The sequence below is a fragment of the Sus scrofa genome, chromosome 2, assembly GCF_000003025.6.
Source record: "Sus scrofa isolate TJ Tabasco breed Duroc chromosome 2, Sscrofa11.1, whole genome shotgun sequence".
NCBI lineage: Eukaryota > Metazoa > Chordata > Mammalia > Artiodactyla > Suidae > Sus > Sus scrofa.
In genome coordinates, this window is record NC_010444.4 from 55,142,121 (window position 1) to 55,162,270 (window position 20,150).

Sequence of the window (20,150 nt, forward strand, 5' to 3'; positions counted from 1 at the left end):
GCTATAGCAAGCAACATAGTATTATAATGGCAGAAAAACCAGTATCTAGGGCAATGGATCACAATAGAGAATCAGAAATAAACTCATATACCTCTGACCAATAATCTATTATACAGGAAGCAGCAAATTATAAAAAGGAGAAAAGACAGTCTCTGAAAAAAAGATGCTGGATTTCCCTTGTGGCTCAACATTTAATGAACCCAAATAGAAACCATGTGAATATGGGTTCAATCCCTGGCCTCACTCAGTGGGTTAAGGATCCGGTGTTGCTGTAAGCTATGGTGTAGGGTTCAAGTGTGGCTTGGATCCTGAGTTGCTGTGGCTGTGGCACAGGCCAACAGCTACAGCTATAATTGGACCCCTAGCCTGGGAACATCCATATGCCATGGGTGCAGCCCTAAAATAGAAAGAAAAAAAGATGTTGAGAAAACTGTACAGAAATTAGAAGAGTTTCCTCATATCATGTACAAAAACAAAAGAAAAATGGACTAAAGACCTAAATATAAGTATGGAAACCATAAAATTCCAAGAAGAGAACATAGGCATATGTTCTCTGAAACAAATCATAGCAATATCTTTTTTGTCTATTTCCTACAATAAAAGAAACAAGAGCAACAATAAAAAAAGGTATCTAATCTAACTGGAAAATTTCCGTACAGAAAAATAAGCTATTATCAAATGAAAAGACAATTTACTAAGGGAGAGAAAATATTTGCAAATGATGTGACCAACAAAAGGTTACTTCATAAAATATTTTAGCAGCTTATATATCCTATTGTTAAAAACAAACTTAAAAGAAACAAACAAAAAAAAGGGCAGATGATCTGAATATACATTTTCAAAAGAAAGACATACAGATGGGTAACACACACATAAAGATACTCGACATTACTAATTTTTAGAGAAATGTAGATTAATGCAATGATATATCAACTCACACTTTTAAAAATGGCTATCAATAAAAGATAAAGATCAAATATTGGCAAGAATTTGGAAAAGAAGAACCCTGTACTCTGTTGGAAGCATGTGGAAAATAGAATGGCAATTCCTGAAATAATTAAAAGTGAAATTACTATATGATCTAGAAACTATACATCTGGGTATATATTTGAAGAAAATAACCCTAAATCAAAAAGATGCATGCACCACAATGTTCTCAGTAGCATTGTTTACAATAGCCAAGAAATGGAAGCCACTCAAATGTCCACCAACAGAAAAATGGTAAAGATGTTTTACACACACACACACACACACACACACACACTCACACTCAATGGGAATATTACTCAGCTATAAGAATAATGAGATTCTGCCTTTTGCCTCAACATAGATAGACCTAGAGGATGTTATGCTTAGCAAAATAAGTCAAATAAAGATAAATAGTGCATGGTATCACTTCTGTGTGGAATTTCAAAAATAAAACATATATATATATATACACACACACACACACATATATATATACACACACATGCATATATATCAAAACAGAAACAGTCTTAAAGATACAGAAAATAAACTAGTAGTTAATATTTGGGTAGAGAAAAGGGGAAGGGGAAATATAAGGGTTATGATAATGAAAGATACAAATTGCTTTATATAAGGTAGGTCCTTTGTGGTACGGCCACTTAAGAATCCATTGTTGGCACAGCTGTGGCACAGGCTTCAACTAAGGTGAAGGTTTTATCCTTGACCTGGGAACTTCCACACACCACATGTGTAAGAAAGAAATAAAAAAATAACTATGTATGAAATAATTTTCTTCTTTCTATTTTTGCTTCTTAATTTAAGTGCTTATGGGGGAAGGAATGAGCTGTGGGTGTAGACAAGAGTATCTGTGAAAATTGGCTTACATCTCCTTGAGCCAAAAAACTATCGACATAAAATTTTCAAGACAGCCTGGTGTGTTCAGTATTTACTGGTGAGCTCTTTATCTACATTTTGTGAGTTGTTGGTATAAAAAATGAATTATTCTCACCTTTGTAGGAATTTCATTAAGAAGTCATTGATTGCACTGAACCTCAAAATATGCCTCTTCATCATAAGGATTATTTTAAGCTTGTTATTTTTAAGAAAGAGCAGACAAAGGGAAATCCGTGAAAACTGGAGTAGAAGTTATCCTTTTATAACATTTACATTTAAAATGGAAATCTCCATTTGTAGAGGTATCTTTACTTTACATTTAAAAGGGACATGAACATTCAGACATATTTACATTTAAAAGGGAAATCTCCATTTGTAAAGGTATCTTCTTCATGCCAGGATGGCTAAATCTTTAGAAATGTCTATCAGTGAGGAAGGTAGTCAACAAATTTGCATAGCAAGTATTTTCCTATTTCTATGTCTTTTCCCAACATTTTATTTATTTATTTTTGTCTTTAGCTAAAAATGGTCTTTAAGATGATGATTTAGGCCATCTTATGGAGTTACTCAGTTTTCCTGGTCTCTCGCATGTATATGGGAGGTATACACGTTAATAAAATTTTTTTCTATTAACCTATGTTGACTGAGAACAAATGTACAATGTTAAGAGTTGTGAGTTGTTTCATTGGTGGCAAAATGAGGACTATAGCCCAGAGGCATTCCAGATAGCTCTGAGAAACTACTCCAATAACATGGTGGTGGTGGTGAGGAGTTCAGCATATGTGTGATTTTGGTGAAGAGAGGAGGCACATGCAATCAAGCACACATTTGGAATGTTACGGCAGATACCCAGCAGCCCTGCGCTGCAGCGTATCAGCTCTGGCAACAGCCCCGTGGCTGTAGCGTACCACCTCCGGCAGCTTTGCAGCTGCAGTGGATCAGCTCTTTTACCCGCGAGAAACCAAGCGAGCACTCTGAGAGTTGGAGAACTCAGTTTTATTACGCCGGCGGGCTCAGAGGAGATCGCTCTCCAGAGTCTGAGCCCGGAAGAAGGGTTTCACAAGGCTTTTATGGGCTACGTCTTCTGGGTCCAAGCTTGAGTAGTTGGACTGGAGTGACGTCAGGCAAGGTAGTAGATGCGGAAGCAGATGCATGGGGGAGGACTGGTTGGGGCAGTTGGCTAGACTTTGCTTAGTCATCATGGCTGGGGTCTCTCCTTTTTACGTTTTATTGGGACATTTTTCTCCTACAGGAAGCAGGTTGCTGCCAGTCTCATGAAGGTTACTACCAGTCATGAGGAGCAGACATCACCTTGATGGATTTTGTTGCTTTTCTAGATATGAGGAGATGCAAGAATTGGGCTCATAAATCCTTAGCTGAAAGTATCTATATGAAAATCTGTTGTGTCAGTTTTCCCAGGGCACAATTTTTCATTCCAGATCTTCACCTTGAAGTTTTATAGGGATGGGTTGAGGCTCAGCTGCTGCAGCATTTCATGATTTAATCCTTGTAGATGTAGATGACAAGTAGCAATCACCATTTTTTTTTTTTGTCTTTTGACTTTTCAGGGCCACACCTGCGGCATATGGGGGTTCCCAGGCTAGGGGTCTAATCGGAGCTACAGCTGCTGGCCTATACCAGAGGCACAGCAATGCCAGATCTGAGCCACATCTGCAATCTACATCACAGCTCACAGCAACACTAGATCCATAACCCACTGAGCAAGGTCAGGAATTGAACCCGCAACCTCATAGTTCCTAGTCAGATTTGTTTCTGCTATGCCGTAACAGGACTTCCTTAAGTACTAATCACCATTTGGCAAGTGACTTTTATTACAGGGTATATCTAGATGGACAGAGAAAAATATAGCTGTTCCTTCTGAATATTGTATTTGGGAAATACAACACCTAAGGAAACTGACCTAAGGAAAACTTTTCCATCTTTTCAGCAAACTAAGTTCAGTGTCATGATGTAATTCCTGTAAGTCTTGATGTGTCAGGTCCAAAAATAGATATATTGCAAGAAGAGGACCCCTTCTAGGTCCTGAGAATGGCCCTAACACTTGGAAATAAATTGTCTGAAAAACATATTCCTGCAAAACAAGAGACTTTATTGAGAAGGGGTGCCTGGGCAAAGAGTAGCAGGGTAAGGGAATACAGGAGAACTGCTCTGCCATGTGACTCATAGTCTCCAGATTTATGGGAGTGGGGTTAGTTTCCAGGTTGTCTCTGGCCAGGCTAATGATTAGTCTGGCCCAAAGTCCTTCTTGGTGGCATACATGCGTCTCAGTCATGAGAGATTCCAGTGCTAAGTATCCTGGGAGTTTGGCATCTCTTCCTCCTGCTGGCTCTTCCCAAATTCTCCCAGTTATTCTTCAGGGCAGCATCATATTCCCTATCAAGGCCTCCGGCTTGAGACAGCTCTTACAAGTGGCTGTGACCATGCTTGATCAAGGTGAGTGACTTCAGTCAATGATCCCCTAACAGATATACATCTCCTAATTCCCTCATTTATTCACAACCTGAAATGAATAAGGGTTCTGGAATGGGTATCTCTGATCAATTCCATATTTCATAGATTATTTACAATAATAACAACTGACAAACCCAACAGATACTACCATTATTTTCCTGGTTTGCCTGTTGATATTCTCTTTCTATTCACTCATTTCAATTTTCTCAGGGCATGTAGTATGTGTGCTTGAATAGTCTCTCACACAGAAAGGATATTTGCTTATTTAATGCTATTGTTGCTATTTGAAGTCTTTTTTTATTCTATCTCTGAGCATGCATGTGTGCAAAGGAGCTATAATGGGTAGTAGGCTTAGCATGCAGTTTTGATATGCATATAAAATTTTAAAAAACTATTGCAACATTACAAAGGAAATATTTTCATATAAATGCTCTTTTTTGTGTAAAGTTTCAGAAAACAATTATTAACTAACTTTAAAACATCAACTGACCTTGTAGTTGAATATACAATGATAAAAAGGAATGAAGAGACATTTGAAACATAAAGCTAAAGCTGAGCAGAAATTTATAGGGCCTTTCTGGGCACAAAAACCATTCTGTGTCCTTGGTTTCTTATTTGCAGGAAAGTGGTCTCAGCCTCCTAGACCTTTCTGAACATCCAGGGCAGATTCAAACAGTTGCGTATCATGGAAGTAATGGAATGCATTAACAAAGGAGGAGCAGTCAAGAAACTTTAGTGAAGGATGGAATTATGTCCTGGTTCTTCCTAAAGGAATATGCATAATAACATCTTTGAATTTTTCTGCAGAAACTAAGCCTGCCAACAAGGTAAATGATTTTTAAGTCAGGCTGATCATAAGATTCCTGGAACACTGGGTTTTTACCTCAACACTAATGAATCAGAAGAAAGTCACACACTGTGCACCTTCACACCAAATTTTCCCTGTAAAAATTGTTCCTGGAAAGTTTGTTTCATTTTGTTTTGTTTTCTTTTGTTTTTGCAAAATCTACCCATTTTCCATGCTTTGCCTTGCAATTAATCTATTTCTGATATTCTGGTTTGTTTGGTTTCATTGTGTTTGAGCACAAGAACTCATGATCAGTAACAGAGCAACTTCTGGTGTCTTATATAAAGTAAAAAAAAAGGGATCATTTAAATTACATTGATTAAACTTATTTAAAAAAATTAAACTCAGATTTACATAAAATGGATTTGTATGAATCAATGGATTGGTATCAATACTATAAATTTTCTTTTGATTACCAATAAAAAATCTTGAGACTCATCAATTTTGTGTGCCCTAAAATGTATATTTTGATAAAATTTACCAGAAATATGACCTAACATTGATTTCACAATCTATAAACACTCATTAGCTCCAGTAACATAAGCAGAAAAATTCTTTTCAAAATAAAAAAATCATTAGAAATTTATTGCAACTCAGCACTTATTACACTTATCATGTACACATTAAAGCATATTTATAGAGAAAATAGTTTCTAAAACAATAAATTAAGATGAAAATAAATTTGGAGACAATTGAGCCCCCAAAATACTTTAGTCAATAAAGATATCACATTACAGAACATTGCATTGTATTATATGCAAAATTCTAACACAAAATATATTGTAATTTGTATTGCATTTCATAACTAATAATTAATTGTGAAGAAAAATTATATGGGATTACCACTAGTGACAACTTTTGTTTTTGCTTTCTGAACAAGAGGTCTTATAATTGTATTTTTGTGTTGTTCCTTAAAAATTCTGTAGAAAATGACCCTTTCCTTCCCTGGCAAACCTGGGAGGTTAAAGAACATTTCTGCACTGATCACTGGTGGACAATGATAACAGTTCAACCATGAAGTTGACCTGACTTGAGAGATTTTTATTAGATGGGACACTGAGATCTGTTTAAAAAGCTGACAAAGCCATAATATGAATGGCTAAAATTGATTTATTGAAATTAACTTTCAATAAATTGCTTCAGTAGAACTATGAGATATAGTGAGTGGAGAATGAAATTTCATCTAAAAGATGCTAATGCAGTGCCTATGTAGGAGATAAACCTGTGTATGTGTAGAGTGTGGAAATGTTTGCAAGAAAATCCTTGATATTTCTAGTATTTAGGAATGAGACAAAACTTTGACACACTTATCACATAATTAACTTTATAATTTCCTTGATCTCTCTTGGCATCTCAGAGTCTTTATTGTTGATCCCAGTGTATTACCTGATAGTAAATCATTCCCTAGGATGTACCACTCTACAAGAAACATGAACTTGTTTTTGCCAGTTAATGGAGTAATAGTAATAATTGATTATAAATAGTAAGTGAAATTTTCAAAGACAAAATGAAAAAAAATGTATATATATAGTTTGTCATTTTGAAAAATTAAAAGAATTAGAGAGTTAGAATAAGGAAAGAGATGTATGCCCATTTTCACTTCTAGAAATGCATATAGTAAAATAATGATGGACTTAATATCAAGAAAAATATTTGTCAGAATTGATCTAAATGAACAGCTATATTCAAAAAGCATGAATGCAGAAAACTAATTGAGAATTCTTTTTTAAGTATTTTCTTGAAAATCCTAATGTTTTCTGAAAACATTTTCTGAACATTCTCAATGATGTTTATAAGGGTAAAGTTCTAAAAGTGTCTTCACCAAGAAAATAGAAATAATGAGAAGAGTTGTTATATAAAAATACTAACTAGGAATTCCTGTTGTGGCTTAGCATGTTAAGAACCTGACTAGTATCCATGAAGAACCTGGTTCAATCCCTGGCCTTTCTAAGTAGATTAAGAATCCAAACTTGCTGCACATTGCGGTATAGGTAACAGATGCAGCTTGGATCCCACATTGCTGTGGGCCAGCAGCTGCAGCTCTGATTTGACCTCTAGCCTGGGAACTTCCATATACTCCAGGTGTGGCTGTAGGAAGACAAAGAAAGAAAAGTAACTAAAATATTATCAGGTCTCACTATATTTTAGATTTTTGTATTTTATCAATATGTATTAGATGATGGAAAAATGCTGTTAATCTAGCCACCTAATCTAAATATGTTGAAATGATGGGAAAAGAAAAAGAGGTGGAGGTGGTTGTACTTGGAGGGGGAGTCTCCATCTACAGCAACTAAAGAATCAAGAGAAGGTATTTGATATTTATTAATTAAGTAATAGAAGATAAGCATATTGGTGAAAAATGTATAGGTAAATAGAGGAAAATGTCTTAAAATACTATGAAATACTTTCCTAGGGGATCAGGAAGAGTGGGCTATGATGTCATTGTTTTGTCCTGTGGGCTGATGAGACTATGCTCTTGCTTTACTTGGGTAAAATATTAGGTTGGAATAAAATTATACTTAACTGTTCTTTAAGGTCAAAACAAGGCAAGGATGTCCACTTTTGTCACTTATAGTCAATACAGTACTGGTAATACTAAACATAGCAATTGGGCAGGTAAAACAAAAACCCCAACTCTAAAGAAAGTAGTACAATTATCTTGGTTCACAAGTGGTATTATCTAATGTATAGAAAATAAAAACCTGTTAGGACTAATAAATACATTCATCATCATGCAGGATACAAAATCTATTGTATTTCTTTACATATTTTTAAAATTTCAACAAAAAGTGAATTCTAGGCATCAGCACTCTTGTCAATATAAACAGGAGAAAAGAGCTAAAAAAAGAACTTCTAATAATAGTTTCATAATAAGGGGAAAAAAAACTAACCTTGAATCTAAGCCATGTCTAACAGGAAGAGAAGATACAGGTTTAAACAATTTATTGACCATTTCTACAGGTTAATACTTGGAATGTATCAGGATATGTTACAAAATTAAACTGATTTTATCTTTACCAATATCAACACCACCACTGATGAGATTAAGCTTTAGAGATTTGAAGTGATTTTATCTTAAAATATATATTTTTAGTTTTGGAATTCCAGATCAACTGATCAATAGATCTATCTATCTATCTACCTATCTATCTATCTATCATCTATCTATCATCTAGCTATCCATCTAGCTATCACCTATCATTTATCTAATCTTTCTATGAAAATACATTCCCTACCTTATCTTTCAAATATAACAATTTGAAGTACTAAATCTGAAATGAGAGGGTTATTTTTTATTAACCAACAACAAAACCAAAATAAAGAAATAAATTGAAATCATTAAAATGAAAACCCCATATATGTGGTAAAAGGCCAAGAATGTATAGAAAGTGTGTCTTAAAACACAAAGTTATTTCAGTGTTTATAGTTTATTCATTTTGACATATTATTATGTTTTCTCAAATATAATAGCTTTAAGGAATTTCTCTTGATTCCACAACAACCACACACATTATTCTTAAAATTGGTCTCAAAAAATTCTAAATGAAATTCGATACATGTTTTGCTCCCAAAACAAAATTCTCTCTACCTAGGAGCCTAGGAGATTTCACTTGCAAAGGAACATCCATATGATCTGCTCTGTAATTCTAATTATAGATATACATATTCTGTGTGATAAAAAAACCCATCCAAATCTGACCAGGTTTCAAAATGAATTGCCTATGACAATCTATTTAAATCAATATTCATTGATTTCATTGTAGATGTTTCCCCCCTACATTTATACTGAAAATAACTTCATTTCAGTGATTAATATATTTTATAAAATGTGTAGTTTTTAGAACTATATGTTTTATTATTGAAAAACTTAAAATGAATCACAAAGATATGAAGTGAGCTATTCAAAACTGCACAGTGACCCAGTGATTGAGTTGGGAAACCAGGAAGAGTCCTCCAGAGTCTAGATAATTACACATTTTTTTTCCACTGAAGAATAGGTTTTTATACCTTCCACCCTCCTTATTTTTATTTTATTTTATTTCTGTCTTTTGTCTTTTTTGTTGTTGTTGTTGTTGCTATTTCTTGGGCCGCTCCCGCGGCATATGGAGGTTCCCAGGCTAGGGGTCGAATCGGAGCTGTAGCCACTGGCCTACGCCAGAGCCACAGCAACGCGGGATCCGAGCCACGTCTGTAACCTACACCACAGCTCACGGCAACGCCGGATCGTTAACCCACTGAGCAAGGGCAGGGACCGAACCCGCAACCTCATGGTTCCTAGTCGGATTCGTTAACCACTGCGCCACGACGGGAACTCCAACCCTCCTTATTTTTGATCAAAGCTCTTCTCAGCGAAATAGTATTACTGATTACAAAATAAAGCTGTTGTGACTTCTTACAGAGATGCAGCAAGAATAGAGCATTATTTAACAATCCACCTTAAATAAGCTTTGTTGGAAGTGTTAAATGAAATATAAGGTTAGACTTTTAAAAGCTTCTAAAGCACAGATACTTTAGATCACCTCTTCTCTTCTCAAGGTTTCTGAAGTAAACAAAAATGCTGAACCTTCCCCATACTGTTCTTCCTTTCTCATCATGTGTAGGGCTAGGAAACCATTTAGCCAGTTTACCAGGTCAGTTTTACCAAGTGTTCTTTGAATGTCTTGTCTACAGAGAATCAATTTTAGTTCCTAAAAATTGAGTGTTTATACTCACTTAAAATTTTATAATAAGATTGATTTTGTTTTTCCATCAATTATCTAGGACTTATATCATTGTAAAATGACTTACAGAATCAGAGTCACATTCACCAGAAGTGTGTTCTCTGCAGTCTGTACAAATATTTTTGTCCACAGTACTCTTACATGGAGGCTTACATGAGATTCCATGTTCTTTCAAATGTTTCTACAGTAAGTTCTAAAAATAAAAACTAGAAACAAATAGTACACAATGACATATTAACTTACTGACTTAGGAATATTACTGGCAGTATTTAATAATCAAAGTAATGTGTATTTTCAATTTTAGATCTATCCAGCTTGACAAAAATAAAGTTTTACAGTATAAAGAAATCTAGAATACAAAAAGAATATTTCTGTGTGTCTAGTTTTGTGTCCTAATTCAAACTACTCAGTGAAGTTCTATAATGGTGATCAGCATTATGACATAAATTGGTCATTAGGTAGACAGGTATTTTTCAAACACAGAAACTGATTTTTATATCACCTTCAAATCTGTTTTTGCAATGACTGTGAGTTTATTATGTTTCATTACACAAGTATATCAGAGTTTAGGTATAAAACTAAATATAATTCTAGTTTATCTGCCAATAAGAAATGTAAGATTAGATTAAACATTTAATTATTCCAACCTGTATTTTTTTAAGTAGAGTAGATACAAATAAACATGAGGAATTCCTACTATAGCTCACTGGAAATGAATCTGACTCATATCCATGAGGATGAAGGCTCAATCCCTGGACTCGCTCAGTAGGTTAAGGATCCAGTGTTGCCATGAGCTGGTGGTTGTAGATCACAGACATGGCTCGGATCTGGCATTATTATGGCTGTGGCATAGGCCAGCAGCTACAGCTCTGATTCGACCCATAGCCTTGGAACATCCATACGCAATAGGAGTGGCCCTTAGGAAAAAAAAAAGAAAAATGAGAAATTACAAGCTTTCTATGATAAAAAACATAAAGCAGTTTATGTCCATGTAAAAAATATCATTAAAGTATAGCTCTGAATTTTAATGTTTTTATCAATATCTTTGTCGTCGTCTTTATATTCACTTTGCTTGTCATCCCCTTCTGCATGATTATATAGTTTTCAAGTGGTTTCCATATGTTACACACATTTGATTCTCACAAAACATCTGCAAGGTTGTTTATTCAGATATTGTTATTTTTTTCACTGAAAATGTATTGATATATATAAGAACTAAATAGGAAATAAATAAAATACGAAAGTTAAAAGCATTAGATATTTCAGTTCTACATAGCACATGTTTAAAAATAAAAATTGGATAGCTATAATAAAGTATATTGTTAAAAAATATATGGTTAGTTACCTGGATTATTTCTAGAAGTTATCCTTCAAATATAATTAGCATATATACATATATATATATATACACACACACACACACACACACACATACATACATACATAATATATATACATATTCATAGACAGGTAACAGTAGCCATTTTTGACTTCACTTTCACTATATTTTCCATTTTATATTTTCATATAAATTCTAGGCAAGTAATTTCTAGGTTTTGCTTAGAAATTTTTCAGGCTTGTAGGTTAAAGAACAAGTAGGAAGCAGCATTAAGAATACAATAGGTGCCATAAAGCCATTTTTAATTCATAAAAAATATTTTAATAAGCAGGGAATCTTAGAAAGGCTGTCCTCCAAAATCATTATTAATAATTGGATGTTAGGTTTATTCTTCAGTATCTCTTGAGCACAAAGGTATACCGCCATAAGATTAGGTCCTATCTCTTTCTAAAAATTTGTTTCTTCGTATAAACAAAGTCATATTCTGAGCAAACTTCTTTGAAAAATATCTAAAAAAAAAGTATACATTAATCTTTCATCTCAATAATTAACACTTGAAGCTTTTTTTTTTTTTAACCTGGAGATTAAATTTAATTTTCTCTCTTTCTCTCTTTCTTTTCTTTTTTTTGGGGGGGGTATTCATTTAGGAATGCTCGTTGAGATTTAGACAATGTAGGGGAAGTCATTAATTGTCCAGGATGGCTATAAGCTGAGGTTGAGTAATACATTATGATAACTTCCAGAGACATTTTCTCAGGTATGTTAAGGGTCAATTCAGTAGGGAAAGAAACAAATTATTCTGATTCTTCCAATATTATTATGTCTCTAAACTATTTGGAACATGTATTTTATATAATGTTTTTCAATAAATGCAAAGTAATAATTTGCCCTCATATAGTCATTTATTATTCATTTGATTATATTGACCAAAATTTTTTTTTGTCTTTTTAGGGACACACCCATGGCATATGGAGGTTCCCCAGGCTAGGGTCTAATCAAAGCTGTTTCCACCAGTTTATGCCAGAGCCACAGCAATTCCAGATCCGAGCCAGATCTGCGACCTACACCATAGCTCACGGCAATGCCAGATCCTTAACCCACTAAGTGAGGCCAGGGATCGAACCTGAAACCTCACAGTTCCTAGTTGGATCTGTCTTCCACTGTGCCATGATGGGACCTCCTCGGCCAAAATTTCAATGAATCAAGTAGAATGAGTCAGGCTAAAGCCAAAAGCAGCAAGATAACTGGCCAGAGGAAGCCCAAAGGACTGCCCATAGAGGTGATTTAAAAGACCTCCAAAGCATGTATCACTCTCTTCCTCTCTTGCTCTTTCTCTCTGTGTATATCTGTCTCTGTCTCTGTCTCTGTCTCTGTCTCTGTCTCTGTCTCTCTCTCACTCACTCTCCACCCCCTCCTCCCAGCCAGTCTGTGTTTTCTCCAAACCTATCTTCTATCTTAATAAACACTTATTTGCCTCATTACCCTCAGTCTCTTTGCAGAATTCTTTCTCCAAAGGGACAGGTTCTGGGGGCTACAACAATTGGTTAGGGTTCAGCATTCTCACCACACAGTATAACCCAGTAACAAGGACAGAGGAGATAATAGAGGAGATTATGTAAAGTAGTTGAAGTAGTGGTGGAGGAGGAGGCAACTATATGGCTTCTGATGTTTGTTCTAACTGAATTACCATTGCTAGTAATTTTCAGTTTGTTTCTTGCAATGAATCCATTTGATTATTCTCCTGTTTTGAGCCTTATTAGGTACAAATTAATCATGCCACCCATTCTGTTTGTTTGATTTTATAGCTGGCTTTTTCTAATTGTGTACAGAAATAAATCATTTAATATAAATCAAAAATGCCCCGTTTTTAATTTCTCATGGGCAACTAACTTATCTTTGGTCCTATGTTCCCATTTACTTAAGTATTTGCAAGAATGACTTCCATAGGTGTTATACATAAACACATGTAAATAGTCATAATACCTATAAATAAACAAAAAATTATAAGTAAGATTCAGTCTTCTTCATTAATCAAAGACCTGCTATAAACAACATAGAAAATTATTTTTAAGATGCAGAATCTTGTTTTATAGAAAAGTTACTACAAAAATAAAGAAGAAAAAACTTTGCAATTTCTTATTAAGAACAGGGCACTAATCTAATAAAAATTGTTTTTTAACAGAGTGAATAGCATATTGTAATTTTTTATCAACTAACCTTTAACACTTAAACTCATTCAAAAATTAATTATATTTGTTCTAATTTTAGCAAGTATGACCACACATAACATTTCTTTCCAAAGATTCCTTCTTAGAGATTTGGGAGAACTGACTCTGGTAAAAAAATCTCTCTCATAGCTGGCTTCTTACAGTTTTCCCATGATATCATCTACAGGCTCCAAGTGAATTTTAAAGTAGTTTGAGAGATTGTCTGTTGTGGCTCAGTGGGTTAAGTGCCCAACATATTCTCTTTGAGGACATGAGCTTGATCCTGGGCCTTTCTTAGGGCAGTAGAGATTTGGTTTTGCTGCATGCTGTGGCATAGGTCAGTTACTTCCAAGAGCAAATGAGTTATTAGTAGTTAAATACTGAGTTCTTTCTACATTGTACAACACAAACACATGTTTTATACAACTTGAGATCAATGAGACACTTGAGCCCTAAATTCACTCTTCTCTCATTTCTACAGAGCTAGTCAATCATGAAATCTTCATAATTTTATCAAGCAAATATAAACAGAAACTCAACTCTTCAAAACCACAGGATGCCAAAAAAAAATTTATTTTTCTCTAAATCCAGGAAGAAGATAAGGATGCCACTTCCCCACTTGAATTTAACGTAATATTGGAAGAATTCTCCACAGAGATCAGAGTAGAAAAAGAAATAAAAGGTATCCTACACTATAAGAGTAGAATAAAACGGTCAGTATTACAGATGACATGGTATTTTATATAGAAAACCATAAATTACTCTCCGAAAATCTATTTGGACTAATAAATGAATTCAGTATATTTCCAGAATGTAAGATAAGTATACAGAAAATTGGTTGTTTTTCTATACATGAATAATGAAATATCAGAAAGAGAAAGTTTAAAACATTCTGTTTAAAATCACATCAAAAAGAATAAAATAGCTGGGAATAATATTAACTGAGGAGTCAAAGGACGCATACTTAGAAAATATAAAACAATGGTGAAGGAAATGGAAGATGATATAAAGAAATATAAAAATTTACCATGATCTTGGATTTGAAGAATGAATACCAATAAATGACTGTACTACACAAAGCAATTTACAGATTCAATAAAATTTGTATCGAAACACCCATGAATTATTTATGTAAGTAGAAGAAATAATCCTGAAATTTATATACAATCATAAAAGATCCTAAATTGCCAAAGTAACCTAGGAAAAAGAAAACTCCTTGACTTTAAGCAATAGATAAACTACAATAATTTAGGAAGCATGGTACTGGCACAAAAAGAGACACATAGGTCACTAGAAGAGAATAAGAACCAGCAATAATCCTATGCACCAATGATCAATAGTCTGCTACAAATATACAATCATATGAAATGGACAAAGGAGTCTCTTCAAAAAATGATACTGGAAAACTGGAAAGCTACACATAAATTAATGTTATTAGGACATTTTCTCACCTCATGCACAAAAATAAAATAAAAATGGACTAAAGACCTAAACATAAATTTAGAAACCATAAATCTCCAAGAAGAGAACATAGGCAGAACACTTCTTCACAAAAATCATAGTTATATCTTGATAGATCAGTCCCCCAATGTGAAAGAAATAAGAAACACTAAAAAAAATGGGATCTAGGAGTCTCTGTCATGGCTCAGTCGTTAGCAAATCCAACTAGTATCCATGAGGACGTGGGTTCGATCCCTGGCCTCGCTCAGTGGGTTAAGGATCCAATGTTGCTTTGAACTGTGGTGTAGGTCACAGACATGGCTAAGATCCAGTATTGATGTGGCTGTGGCATAGGCCAGTGGCCACAGTTCTGGTTGGACCCCTAGCCTGGGTACCTCTATATGCTGTGGGTGTGGCCTGAGAAGACAAAAAGACTGAAAAAAAAAAAGGGGGGGAGTCTAATTTAATTTGAAAGCTCTTTTACATCAAATGAAAAGACAACTTACTAAGTGGTAGAAAATATTTGCAAACAATATAAAAAACTAGGTGATATTATCTAAAATATATAAGCAGTTTATATATCCCAATATCAAAAAAAACTAAATACAAAAAATGGACAGAAGACCTGAAGAGACCTTTTATCCAAAGAAGACACAAGTGGCTAACACATACATGAAAAGATGCTCCATGAGGCTAATTATTAGAGAAATTTTGGTTAAAACAATAACAAGATATCACCTCGGATCTTAAAGAATGGCTATCAATACGAGCCACATAGAACAAGTCTTGGCAAAGAATTTGGAAAAAGGGAAATATTGAAAACTGCTTGGAGGAATGAAATTTGGTGTAGCTATTATGGAAAAGAGTGTAGAAGTGCTTCAAAAAATTATAAATTGAGGAGTCCCATTGTGGCTTAGAGTTCCCAGTATGGATCAGTGGGTTAAGAAACTGACATAGTGTCCATGAGAAATGTGGGTTCAATCCCTGGCCTGGCTCAGTGGGTTAGGTATCCATCATTGTCACAAGCTGCAGCATATGCTGCATATGCAGCTCAGATCCAGTGTTGTAGGCCTGCACTTGCAGTTCTGATTCAACCCTTGGCCTGGGAACTTCCACATGCTTCATGTGTGGCTGTAAAAAGAAGAAAAATAAATAAAATATACAAAAATTGAACTACTTAATGGTTTATCCATACTTAGGTATATAGTCAAAGAAGATAACACTATTTGGAAAAGACATATGCCTCCCAATGTTCTTAGCAGCACTATTTATAATAGCCAAGATATGGAAGCAACACAAGTGTCCATCTTCAGATGAATAGTAAGGAAGATGTGAAATATACAATGATATATTACTGAACCATAAAAGGAATGAAATTCTGACATTTGCAGCAATGTGGATGGATCTAGAGAATATCATGCTTAGTGAAATTAGATAGAGAAAGACAAATGTTGTATGATATCATTTACATGTGGGATTTCAAAAATAAAACAAATGTTTATGGTAAAACAGAAATAGACTCGAAGTTACACAAAAGAAAAAAAATAGTGTTTAACAGTGTTAGAGGAAGGGGGAAGATACAATATAGGGATATAGTATTAAGAAATACAAACTACTATGTATAAAATATTTGTTTTCTTTCTGTATTGTGCTTCTAAAATGTTAAGTACTTAGGGGAAAGAAGTTGCCAGTGGTCTAGATGAAATCTAGATGAAATCTGTTGAAATTGATTTTTTTCTGAGATAGAAGACTATTAGAATAAAAGATTTCAGGAACTCCTGTTGTTTTCAATATTTGTTCCTGAGCTCTTTATCTCCAATTCCTGAGATTTTGGAGTAAAAAACTGAATTATTCCCACCTTTATAGGAATGCCATGAAGAAATTCAAAGATTCCATTGCACCCCTAAATATGCCTCTTTAGCCTAAGGATTATTTTAGGCTTGTTATTTTCAAGAAAAAACAGACAAAGAAAAATTTCTGAAAATTGGAATGGAAACTCTCATTTTCTAATATGCATTTGCATTTGTAAGGGAAGTCTCCATTTGGAAAGGTCTCTCTTCTTTGTGCTGAATATAGTGATGATCAAATCTCTAGAAATGCCTATCAATGCTGAAGGCAGTCACCAAATCTGCATACCAAGTGTATCCCTGCTTCTGTGTCTCTCATGGTAACCTACCATAATGGGCCTTCACTTTTCCCAACATTTCTTGTCTTTAGTAGAAGGTGGTCTTTAAGATAATGGCTGGAGCCATTTTAGGGAGTTACTAAGTTTTCTTATGTTCCTCTGGTGTATGCAGGAGGTATACATGTTAATACTATTAACCTGACTTCTATTATAGGGAAAATTTCAGTAAGACCAAGCTGGGAAAAGAAAAATACATAGTTGCTTTCCTATGCTATTTCTTAAGAGCTTTGAGTACATTTTTTCCATCTTGCTTTTCAGAAAACTAAGTCTAGAGATACTGTGTAATTTTCCTAAGACATGGTGTGTCAAGTCCTACACTACATAGACATCTTCTGATTCTCTCAATTATTCACTCCTGAAATGGATAAGAGATCTGGAATGGACATCCCTTCTCAGTTCCACATTCCATTGATTATTTACAATGATAACAACTGAAATATCCACCAGATATTACCAACTTTTTTTCCTGGTTTGCATGATGTTGTTCTCTTTCTATTCACTAATTCTCCTTTTCTCAGGGCATGTAGCAGGTGTGTGCTTGAATAATATCTCACACAGAAATGTTACTTGCTTGGTTTAATACTGTTGTTATTTGAAATCTTTGTTTATCCTATCTCTGAGCATGAATGTGCACAGAGGAGTTATGTTGGGTTGCAATATTAGCATATGCTTTGGGGTGCTAAAAAAGTTTTGAAAAACTGTTGCAACATTACAAAGTAAATATATTTTCATTTAAATATTCTTCTCAAGTAACATTTGAGAAACCAATCATATCATTTCCATTTAACATAGTGTAAGGACTTCAGAATACCTGATGAACCCTCAGCTCAATCTCTGATAGGTGTTTCCCTATATTTAGGAAAGAATAACTTTTATTGGAAATTATAGGAGAACAAGAAGTCTTTTGACACAAATCAATCTAGTCATTTAGAATACATGTTTTAGATATATTATAAAATAAATGGAAAATAGTAAAACTTGTATGCTTAATAACAACTTCAGTTAGACATTTTCCATTTTTATTATTACCTGACAAAGAATCATTTTCATTAACAACGTATGAGGAAAATTAAAAGCTTTTGAAACTAATGGGGAAAAAACCACCATGAATAAAGAAGGATGAGGCTGGAAAACACTATATATATATGTATATGTAAAATCATGTCCAGATATGAGTATTTTTTTCCTATAGGCTAATTTTAGATCTTCTATTTGATGGTAAATACTATTTTAAATTATTGTATACTACTGAGTGGATTTACACCAAGTCTGACACTCATGCAAAAACCTTGTCTACATTTTCACAGAGCGGATTTTCTGAATTACTCTTCTCAGAGCCCCCATCACCTCCTGGTTTCTCAGGCTATAGATAATAGGATTGAGCATTGGGGTCAGAATAGTGTAGAACACAGCCAGAGCCTTGTCCTCTGTTGGAGTACGGAGAAATTTTGGGCGTAGATAAGTGTAAGCAAATGGTGCAGAGTAGATAGTTACCACAGTGAGGTGAGTGCTGCAGGTTGAATAGGCCTTCTTCTTCCCTTTTGCTGATTGCATGCGATAGACAGCAAGAAGAACACGACCATAGGAAAATGCAATACAAGTGAAAGGCAACAAAAGGAAGAGAGTGGTGCTCACAAAAACTGTGTATTCGTAGACCCAGGTGTCCATGCAGGCCAGAGTCAACATGGCTGTGACATCACAGAAGAAATGATTGATGGCCCTGGATTGGCAATACGGGACATGGAGAATATATGCGGTGTGGGCACAGGAGTTGATTGAGCCTAGCAACCAAGATCCCATTATCATCAACACACAAACTCTTCTGCTGATTCTGATGGAATAGTGAAGAGGAAAACAAATGGCTACGTAACGATCATAAGCCATTGCAGCTAAAAGCAATCCTTCTGCACCTGCTAGAGTCAAGAAGAAGAAGCTCTGAATCCCACAACCTATGAAGGAGATTGACTTGCTTCCAAACAGAAAATTGCTGGTCATTTTGGGGACAGTGGTGGAGATATAAGTCAGGTCCATAATAGAGAGCTGACTGAGTAGGAAATACATGGGTGTGTGGAGCTGTATGTCCAGAAGGATGAGAAGGATCATGGAGAGGTTGCCTAATAGAGCCATTAGGAAAATGAGAACAATGAGAATAAAAAGAAAGGTGCCAATTCTTGAAAGGGGGAATAACCCCAATAAGATGAAATCAGTTAATGTTTGATTATAATTTTCCATGTGACATTCTTATGATTTTTCCTGAAGGCAAATACATAAGTATTTCAAATTTAAAATAATACACTAACTTCACGTTACTATTTCAGGCAGGCTGTGCATTATTTAAAATTTTACAGCTCTTAAATGAAAAACTGAAGTTATTTGTTTTGGAAAGAGAAAACATTTTTTGATCCAAAGATTAAAATTTGAAACTGCAAACAGTATTAGCCAAAGCATTTTCTAGAAAATCTTTAAAATTATATAATATCTTGACATTTTTAGGATTAGTAGTTAGATACTGCCCTACACAAACTCATATAACATACAAATCATGTGGGATATTTAAAATATATTAAGTGGAAATCAATGTAAATTCATACATTATAGAATTTTACTTTGAATTAATGCTTTTTACTATTAAATAATGATTTCTTTTTCTTACTTAAGTCCTAAGTGTTACCTCTAAATCTGCAGACAACTACCACCTCCTATTGAGAAGGTATTTTTCTTTCTTGAGACTTCTTTGCACAGAAATGTCAAATCAGATAATATTTCCTTGAAGTCAGGTAACATTTGGTTCATCTGTTGTGAAATCAACATGAATCCTTATTGTCAAGTACCATTTACACAGGTCATTTTGTTCTTCCTCCTCAATGAGATTTTCAATGCTGTAATTAAAGTAGACAAAATACTCCTTGTAGTTTGAAAAATATGTTCAAGCTCTCCTAAATAGCATATATATATATATATTTATATGTATATTTTTATATATTTATTTATATATTTATTTATTTATATATATTTATTTATATATATTTATCTTGGGGCTTCTCTAATACTTACATGATGAACATTGCTTTATGGT

At 34.3% G+C, this 20,150-nt stretch overlaps 1 protein-coding gene across 1 annotated transcript; it reads right to left on the reverse strand.

Moving 5' to 3' along the window:
* On the reverse strand, window positions 18,368-19,306 carry LOC110259751 (olfactory receptor 2L2-like). Its single transcript, XM_021085492.1, has one exon. The coding sequence runs from the start codon at window positions 19,304-19,306 to the stop codon at window positions 18,368-18,370; it is 939 nt and encodes a 312-aa protein (XP_020941151.1).

Coding starts and splice junctions, on each gene's coding strand:
- LOC110259751 (XM_021085492.1), bottom strand. CDS start 19,306: ATGGAAAATTATAATCAAACATTAACTGATTTCATCTTATTGGGGTTA.